This window comes from Pteropus alecto, unplaced genomic scaffold (genome assembly GCF_000325575.1).
Source record: "Pteropus alecto unplaced genomic scaffold, ASM32557v1 scaffold137, whole genome shotgun sequence".
NCBI classification, from domain to species: domain Eukaryota; kingdom Metazoa; phylum Chordata; class Mammalia; order Chiroptera; family Pteropodidae; genus Pteropus; species Pteropus alecto.
In genome coordinates this window covers 4,418,735-4,428,378 of record NW_006440135.1, presented here as the reverse complement: position 1 = coordinate 4,428,378, position 9,644 = coordinate 4,418,735, and the positions used below count along the sequence as shown (strand labels likewise).

The 9,644-nt window shown below is 67.1% G+C and overlaps 1 protein-coding gene across 1 annotated transcript in view; it reads right to left on the bottom strand.

Moving 5' to 3' along the window:
* Positions 1–7,700, bottom strand: part of LOC102896036 (probable palmitoyltransferase ZDHHC11B) — a 12,726-nt gene extending 5,026 nt beyond the window's left edge. The window contains exons 1-5 of the mRNA XM_025050509.1: positions 7,578–7,700; positions 6,867–7,088; positions 2,756–2,934; positions 2,148–2,249; positions 926–1,050 (exon numbers count right to left, since the gene is read on the bottom strand). Of these exons, the coding sequence (XP_024906277.1) occupies positions 926–1,050; positions 2,148–2,249; positions 2,756–2,934; positions 6,867–7,088; positions 7,578–7,700 (751 nt within the window). The remainder of the gene's footprint in view (positions 1–925; positions 1,051–2,147; positions 2,250–2,755; positions 2,935–6,866; positions 7,089–7,577) is intronic.
* Positions 7,701–9,644: the final 1,944 nt, after the last annotated feature.

Sequence of the window (9,644 nt, the reverse complement as noted above, 5' to 3'; positions counted from 1 at the left end):
AGCCCTTCCCACTGAGCAGGGCCTGCCTGGCCTCAGGAGCCACCAGCACCTGCACGCCAGGTGTGGGGCGGGTGCCCGGAGTGACTGTGTGCATGGGGGGGGCACCCTGCCGTCAGCGCCAGCTGGCCGGGGACGGAGAGTGGCTCAGCCTACCAGGCGGCCTCATCGCCGGCCCCCCGCTGTGCAGGCCAGGGCCCTGCTCGGCAGAGACCAGCGGACAGCCCGCGGGGCCCTGGGCGGGGCTGGCTTCCTGGAAGGTTCTGGGCCAAGTGAGAAGGTCCGGCAGGCCTCCCCGCTCGGGCCGCCGCGGGCTGTGAGGAGGGGCCTCGCATGGCTCTGGGGACAGCGGCGGCAGCTCCGCCTGGTCCTCCCGTGTCGGGGTCCGCGGCTTTGTCACGATGGCCACAGACGGCAGCTTAAACTGTGCAGCACTTCCCCTTGGGTCCGGCACCGACCAGGCTCCCTCTGAGGCTCCTGCCCCGTGTCCCCCCACCCCCCGCCCCGCGGGCTCCAGCCACAGCCTCTGCGTGTCTGCGTCTCCTCTCTCGCGAGGACACTCGCACTGGATGCGGGACCAGCTGGGCGGCCCGGGGGAGCTTATCCCGAGACCCTTGCTCACATCCACGGTGACCCCTCTCCAAGCGAGAGGACGTTCGCAGGACTGGGGGCAAGGGCAGTGAGGACGGGGTGCAGCCCCGCGGCCACGTCCGGCCGCCGTCGGTCCCTGAGGTGGGGCTGAGCAGCAAGCTGTGCTGAGGCTGAGGCGTCTGTGGTCATGCGTCGCCCCAGGCCCTGTCCCCATGCGGGGGGTGACCCCACTCTGTGAAGCTCTGTGCCAGGGCGCCCTTGCGCTCCAGCCTTGTGCACTCGCCCAGCCGGGAGCCAGCCGGGCGGGGCGCCCCCGGGACGGGGCGGCAGCACTCACCACGAAAGCTGGGATCCGAACGGAGCCACATGGGGCTGATGACGTACTGGACGAACACGCACGTCAGGATGGCAGCGACGCACAGCAGACCGGCGAGCGCCAAGGCCACGGAGCTCAGGAAGAACCTGTGGGGACACAGGCTCAGGCGGGCGCCCAGAGCCCCGCCCTGCTCTCCGCCCTGAGGCCCCCAGCATCTCCCCAGTGCTCTGGGGACCTCACTGGTCCAGGACCCCGCTCGCCCGCCTACGGCCCCGCTGCTTCAGGACCGACGACAGACGTGACTGTACTTAACCCCTGCCCGAGGCTGGGGACGTGGAGGGGCTCCCAGCTCCCAGCGAGGCTCAGAGACGGGGTACCCTGACCCGGCCGCCTGGGCCAGCCCATCCTTCTCATGGGCCACACGCCCCGCCTCATCCCCAACGGCTGATTAGACCTGGAGTCTCGAGGCGCCAGCCGGCCTGCAGGGGGTGTGGGGGTGAGGGAGCCCTGCGGCCCGAGCTCTGGGGTCCACCTGCCTCTGACCTCTGGGCCCCTGTTCTGTCAGGGGAGGCAGGATGGGCTGTCCTGGGCCCCTCCCAGGCCCATGGCTCGGCCTGGAGCGTTCTCAGTGAGAGCCCCTGGTCCCTGTCTGCTCAGAGCAGCAGGGCCCCTGTGTGGGCAGGAGTGTGGCGTCCCCCACGTGGTGTCCCCCACTTGGCGGCTGAGGGCGCACTGCACTTCCGCTGCTTCATGGCAGGTAAGCGCTGGGGCCCGATGTCCACCCTCCGCCTGGACAGCAGCTTGGCGGCCACGCGGCCGCCGGCAAAGCCTGCCCCACCCAAGACCGATGTGGGGTTCAGGGGAGCACGCTTGGTCTCTCCTGGTGACATGCAGCTCTTCGAGGCTGACGACAGCCCTGCTGACCCCGCAGGCCTGCCCCTGAGCTCATGGGGGCAGGGCTGCCCCCCACCCGTGGCTGGACACCTGCTTCTGGCACAGCCCCCAGCTGCATCCTCTGTGCTCGGGGCCTGATGGCCTTGACCAGCCGAGAGCAGAGGGGCCTGGGCCAGCAGCCTGCGCTCTGAGGACAGGGCTGGCCCCTCACCAAGCCTAAGGGGGGTCTGCAGCCATGCGCCACGAGGGCACAGTGGGTCAGGGACGGTTCCACCCAAACGTGCTCCAGAAGCCGACACAGAGGCTGGGGCGCTGCGCGGGGGATGGGGCAGCCCCGCCCCGCACCTACCAGTAGTTCCTGCTGCCCACGCAGTTGTTCAGCCACTTGCAGTGGTGGTCGAAGCCGGCGACACATTTGTTGCAGGCGCTGCAGTGCTTGGTCTTTGGGCCTCTGCAGGGGGGATCGGCGCGGCAGCCCGTCAGCAACCAGGCAGGCGAGGCCCAGGCTGGAGCCGCCCGCCCGCAGGGGAGGAGCAGGCGGCAGCGGCCAGCGCGGTGGGCGCCTTCCCGCGGCCATGCGGGCCACGTGGTGCCGGGTCGGCCTGGAGGCCGGGCTAGGGTCCTGCCCCGCGCCACCCACCGAGGGTCTCCAGGACTGTGAGACCCCGGGGTCGTGACCGGCCCTGTGACCCGGGGCGCCGGGGACTCAGCTGAGAAACCCAAGGACAGTGCCCTCCTGCCCAGCCCAGCGTGGGGCGGGTGCTGCGTCGGGAAATCCACGCCCCTCAGCGCCCAGGGCTGCAGGCCCCTCCGAGCCCAGCCCCAGCCCCGGCCCTGCAGGAAAACAGCGTCCAGTGTCCCCCCACCTCCCCCCACCCCCAGTGGCAGAGAACGTGTGGCAGCTGCCGAGTGGCTACAGGGCCACCAGCGTCACCGGGCCCCACGCCCCGCACTCACACAGCGACCCGGCACAAACAGCAGAACCGGTTCTGGATGACGTGCGGCTGCTTGGACCGGTCGAAAGACGGTGCCTCCTGGCGGTAGCTCTTCCTGTGCCTGACGCTGGCTTCGGCCGGGTCGACAGAAACTGCCACCAGGTGGACGATGAGGTACAGTAAGAAACACCCGCCGGTCACCTGTGGGCGCTGTGTCAAGGAACGCGTCGCGAGGTGTCCAGGCCCCGCTCCCGGCCAGGCGCTGTGGGTCCAGCTAGTGGCAGGGACGGGGGACGGCCTCTCGCGCACCCCGCAGCCGCCCTCCGCCCGCCCAAAGCCCCCCGAAGGCAGCGGGCAGGCCTGCGGAGCAGGTGGGCACCAGGCCACACGCCAAGAGCCGTCGGTGCAGGGCACGGGGCTGGGGGGGAGGACATGGCGCCTGGCCTGGCCCAGAGCTTCGCAGGGACAGGCACCCGCCCCCCCACCTGCCCCCCAGCTCCTGGGGTGAAACCAAGCCCTCACAGCCCACCTCTTGGCCTCCTCTGCCCTGGGGACCAACAAACCATCCCCATGGCAACCAAACAGAAGGGGGCAGCAGCACAGGGCTGCGGCCTCCCCATCACCCCTGCTCTGCTTCCCAGGGTCAGCCCTGAGCCACAGGGAAAGTTCCGGATTTGCGGGCGTCCCAGAGGGCGGGGGGCTGCTGGGCCCAGGAGGAGCACCAGGGCAGAGGCCCCAGCGGGTGGACAGGCCAGCAGGGCGCTGGGCTGAGCGCGCCATCCTGCAGGAAGCCCCTTCTCAGGCTCTGCCTGGCCTGCTGCCCGGCAGCGTCAGCCTCGGTGTGGAGCCACCGAGGGCTCTGGGGTTTTACGCATGGCTGACCGCGCGAGGACCAGTCACGAGGTCCATAGTGAGAAGCACCCGAGTGCAGGCTGGTTCTGGCCGCCTTGCTGGTCCCTGCCTCGGCCTCCAAGTACTGGGCACAGTGCCAGGGCTGCAGGCCACCCGACTGTGGGCCATGAGGTGACTGAGGGGGGCAGGTGAGCGTGAGGCACCAGGGGGGTCAGACGGGGCCAGAGGTGGCAGGTGCACGGTGGGGAGGAGCTGGAGAGTGGGGTGGGAGATGGCTGAGAAGCAGCCATGCCCTGGGGGACACGTGCTGGGCACAGGGCTGACCAGACCCCTCTGGTGTCACATGGGACAAGGTGACACCCAGACCTTTCCATGACCACCAGACCCATAGGGCTGGGGCTAAAACCTGAACTGCCCCTACAGAGCCATTGAGCAGACCAAGGCCAGGCTCTGGCACGGGGTGGGGGCAGCAGGGAAGGTGGTCCGTGGCTGGGCCAGGCCTCATTGTCACAGCCGGCGACACTCACATGGTCCCCCTGCACCTGTCCCTGAAGCCTGAGGCAGGAGGCACTGTTTGTGTGGTTACTGGGGAAACAGGAGCACGTCCTGAGCAGGACACAGGCGGGTGACAGCCGAGGACAATGATACATGGCAGGAAGTAGCACTGTGGCCCAGGTGTGGACCCTTCCTCTGTGGGGCTGGAGTAGAATGGCCCTTGTCAGAAACGGACAGGCGGGTGGCCAGGGGCCAGCCGGGGGCAGGTGGTGAACGGGGGGGTGGGAGGGGCTCCCTCCCACACAGCAGGTGACATTGGCACTGAGGTACGTGGCCCACGCCCTTCCTCCCCACGTCCACACTCGGCTCACACATGAGACCACTGCCGGGGAGCGTGGGGACGGCGTGGCCACACTCGTACGTGCAGCCTCCAGGTGGGGGTGCCGGGCCGAGTCCTGCAGTGTGCAGCCAGTGGCCGCTTTCCCGTGTGACCCCAAACCCGCAGGCCGCCTCCCGCAACATGTCCCCAGGATCAAAGAGCTGAGGCTTCCGGGACGGGGCCCTGAGGTGCACCATGGCCGAAGCTGCCCCGCCCGGGAGCAAACACGAGGGGCCACCCCCGCGGCCAGGTCCCCATCCACCCCACGTGCAGGGCACTGAGCAAAGGTCGGCAAAGGTCGCCCAAGGCGAGCTGCCCACCCACACTCGGCCACCTTCCCTCAGGTGGGCTGGGCCCCTGGAGTGTGGCGCTCATGGTGGCCGCCGCAGTCCCCAGGCCCTGCAGCCGCTTCCAGAGGCAAGTCTCTCCGCACTGTCTGAGGTTCAAGTCCATCACAAACAGATAAAGGAAGGTTCCAGGTCGCACTTTCACCACAAGCCAGGGCAGGCGCCTGCCCTGAGGGTTTGGTGGGGGCTGTTCTGAGAAAGGCTGGAAGGTCCCCTAGCAACAATCTGTGTTTAGTAAACAAACAGGGAGGACAGTGCCAGCTGGGGCACGCCCTGTCACACTGCTAGCCTCTAGTCCTGTTTACGCAGCGGGGGTGGGGGTGGGGGCAGGGTTCCCACTGCCCGTCAGCCCTGCGGCTGGCCAGCCCCGTGGTCAGGGCTGGAGAGGCCAGCTTCCCTGCCCTGCTCGAGTTTCTCCAGCATGTGTCCAAGTTCACGCGGCCTCTGGTCCCAACACAGGATGTCCAGGTCAAACAAAGCTCCATCAGATTCCAGGGCCTTCCGCACAGTGTGCCGTGCGGATCCGGCGGCCAAGAGCAGCTCTGACCCTGAGGGTCAACCAATACTGGACGTTGACCTCTGCCCTGCACAGAGGTCCGCCTTTGCTGTCCCTTCCCCACCAGGGACGCTGACCCTGCTTCCCTGCCGAGTGATGCGGGCGCCCCCCAGTGGCCATAGCATGGCGCCCCAGTGCAGCTGCCTCAGGGCCTGAGGGGAGCGGGGCCAGCGGGAAAGGGGGTGTGGAATGTTCCAGAGGCGGCCTGAGCCCTACGGCTGGGCCACGGAAGCTGTCCCACGTCCGCCACTTAGGACAAGCTGAGCCGCCCGGGGTCGGGGTGGCCAGGGCAGGTGAGGACTCGCTGCCACGCCACACAGCAGACATGCACTCAGCGTGACCACTGGACAGAGAACACGGGGCAAAACGGGGCTGAGTCACGGGTCAGCAGAGAAAAGGGATGACGGGTTGTCACCCAGCACACGAGCAAAGCCCACAGTGAGGGCGGAATCGGGCCTCTCCAAACACGCTGAGCCCTGACCCAGCACCTGTGAGGACCACGTGATCCGGAAACAGGGTCCTGGCAGTTGGTCAAGTTAGACGAGGTCGCAATGACGGGCCCTAAACCAGACGACCGGTGTCCTTACATGCGGAGGGGCAAGCATGCAAGGACAGAGGTGGTGGCCTTGCACACGCCAAGGCACCCGAGGCCACCGAGCCGGGAGGCCTGGGAGGGGCTGATCCCAGCTGTCAGGGGAGCATGGCCCACCCACACCCCCATCTCGACGCCCGGCCCAGGATGGGGGAGGGGACACAGCTCTGTGAGGAAGCCGCTGCCAGGGGAACACATGGCCGCTGTGCAGCCCAACGCCGGTGCCGGTCCCAGGCCTGGCCACCGCCCGCAGGTGCAGGAGGGCCAGACGGTCAGACAGGACAGTAGCCCATGCGCCCACGCGCTCCGCCAGGACAGGACCGTGGCCTCGGGGCGCACTGTGCAGTACAGCACCCCGGGAGGGTCACAGGCCTGAGGCCCTGTCAGCGAGCCATGTGAGGGCCACCCAGGAGGTCAGGGTGCTGAGGGTCAGGGTGCTGCGGCTGCACCTGACAGGCTGAGGTGAGCGCACGTGACCGGCTGGGGTAAGCGCACCTGACAGGCCGGGTGAGAACGCCGGAGCCGCCACCAAACAGCCCCTCATCACTGGACTGATGCTTCTTCGCTGGGTGACAGACCAACCCCTGTGCCTCGCTGGCCCAGGTCTGCATGCCCGTCCCAGCCCAAGGCTCTGTGCCCCTCCCCCACAGCCTCGTGTCCCTGTCACCGTCACCGCAGGTGCACTGTCCCTGCAGAGCAGCAGGCGAGGGGCGGACGCTCCCGGGTACTTGGCTGCACTTCACGAGGACACGGAGAATCGAGGAGTGTGGGGGTGGGGCGCATGGGGTGAGGACTAGGAGCAGGAAGCGACCCCCATGGTGGCGCCAGGCAGAGGGTAGAGGGCAGGGGGCGGGCAGCAGGACGCTGTCCCCTTGGGTCCCCCCGCCGGCCAGCAGGCCCAGGAAAGGATACGCCATACGCGGTGAGCTTCCACACGTGCGGCAGCAGAGGGATGAAGATGAAGAAGGCGGTGAAAGCCAGCACGAGGAACATGACCCAGGACATGACCTGGAACGGGTGCAGAGGCAGCGACCAGCCGTTGGCTCTCGGCACGCGAGGCGGGACTGTTCGCCTCACCTTCTTGTCCGCTCCCTCTGGGGAGACAGGGCTCGGGGCCCTGACGCAGCAGGCCATCTGCAAGACAAGGGGGCACGTGGCAGCCGCGGGGGCCGGCGGCAGAGGAGCAGGGCTGGGGCGGGCTAGGTCAAGGCCGCCCACGGGGGGCAGAGGCCACAGTCAGCCAGGCCAGTCACCACACAGCTGCAGAAAACAGCTCGTGGGGTGTGTGGCCCACAGGGCCGAGGAACCAGGAGGGGCACCCACGGACCGGGCCCCCTGGTGCGGGCAGCGACCCGTCCCTCGGGGCCGGGGAGCAGCCGAGAGCACTGAGTCTGCAGCGTGTTTACAAACGCATGCAGACTCCATGGAGGGGACTCACGTGGGCACGAGGCCCTCCTGCGGGACGGACGTGGCCCTGTGGGAAAAGCCCTCGTCCCCGACAGAAACCCCGAGGCATTGTGCGTAAGTCCCCCGAAGGCCAGACCCGGGGCCCAGTTTCCAGAGAGCTCTGTGTCAGTCCTGCCGGGACGGGGAGGCCTGCCGCCCCCCAGCGTCCTGTGTCACCCAGGTGCAGGGGCCGGGAGAGCATCGTGGCCCCTTCCGGCCAGCTGGGGGACCGGAGCCGCCGTGGAAGGCGAGCACAGTGCGGGGGCTGCAGTGTGCTGAGGGGTGGGGACGGGCCGCCATGGTCCACGGCGGCTTAGGGGGGACCGAGGACCCGCACGGCCCTCGTCCCTTCAGGGCAGAGCACAGAAAATGGAGCCGACGTGGCTGTTTGCCTGGGAAGGGACAGAGAAGTTGAAAACTATGCTAAGACCCTTCCCGATGAGCTGCGCGTTCCGAGAGTTTCCCCGAGCGCAGACTTCAGCTGCTGTCCACGCTGGCTCTCGGGTGGACGGACACCAGCTGGACACACGCCACAGTGGCCCTGAGCTTACGTGAGTTACACGAGACTCTCAGGAAGACCTTTATCACACTTAGGAAGCGAGACCGGGGGACGGGGGAAGGCAGAACACAGAGGGGGAACGTTTGCATGAAAAACACGAGTCCTGAGTGAGGACGGCATGCGGATATGAGAGCCAACTAACAGGAAGCCCGTGGCCAGGAAGCAAAGTCCCGCAGGGTGGACAGTGACATCGAGGGATCACCACATGGCTTGGAACAGAGAGATGAAGTGATGATTATGAGAAAAACTCAAGTGACGTAAACAGTAGAAGCTGGGGACACAACACTATCTGTCAGGACTTTGCAGAAGAGACAACAGAGGGTGTAAGAAAAGAAACAGACGAACAAAAAGCAGTGAGGAAAATGGACAGGGGTAGGACTTCGCCCCGAAGTGTAGGGAGACGCACGCGTGGGGGCCCGGACGCTGGACCTGGCTCTGGCTCTGGAGAATTTAAAGCAGAGCGACTGCTCGAGTTCGGAGAGTTTCGACCCTGAGCTGGACACAGCCGGACTCCGTCAGGGGCGCGAGCAAAGCAGGAGCCCCAAACCGTGAGCGCCGGAGCCCAGAGGGTGACCGCGGGGACACGGGGAGCGGCCGGCGCGCATGGCTGTCTGCAGCGCGTCTCGGGACGAGCAGGCTGACACGCGCCCGGTGGCCGATGACGGCGCGTCTGCGTGACTGCCAGCAGGGCCACCCGGCCAAAGCCAAGGGCGCGAGACACACTCACCGCGGCTCCCCAGGACACAGGCCTGCGGGCGGCGGGCCCTCCGCGGCTCTGCGCGGGGCTGCGGGCTCCGAGCTGGTTCTTTAGGGACAGAACGGACCTGGGAGAAAGCAGACCGGGGTGAGGCGCGGCTGGACCCCCAGCCCTGCCCGTCCTCCCCGCCCCGCAGGGGCTTCGCTCAGGGGCTTTGCTGAGGGGCTTTGCTCGGCTCCGCTCACAGAAACCAAGCGTTCTTTTCACCACTCGAAATATGCAATAAGGGAAGATGCGTATTTTCTACTTCAAATTCTTCTCTCTTGGGACATCGGATCAGTTCCAAAACACCTGGACCAAACACCTGGCTGCCAACAAACACACATCCCCTGCTTCCTTCTGGGGTGAAATGGGCAGTCAGAGGTGGCCCCGGGTGAGCACCCCACCGTCTGTGTGGCCAAGGTGTTTGCACGTCTGGCGAAGGCCTCGCCTCAGAGGACAGGCAAGGAGCCACTCCAGGGGAGTCAGAGCATCGGCCCCAGCCCCCCGACCACCCAACTTCGAGGACCTTCTGCTTGGAGCCAGGCCTTGAGGAACCCCACTTCCTACCGCCTCTGTCTGAGCCCACTCGCCAGCACCGCCTGCAGCCCAACTGCTCAGGCCCAGCACTGAGACCCGCAAGGACGCCCTCCCTGCCTCCCGCCCCGCCTGACATCCAACCGCACCACACACATGCCACACACGCCGCATACACCACACGCCACAGACGATGCACATGCCACACACACCGCACCACCACACACACCACACACGCCACACACACCACACACGCCACACATACCACACATGCCACACACACCACACACACGCCACACACACCGCATACACCACACGCCAGATGCTGCACACGCCACACATGCCACATACCAGATGCTGCACATGCCACACACGCCACACACACCACATACACACTGCATACACACACACT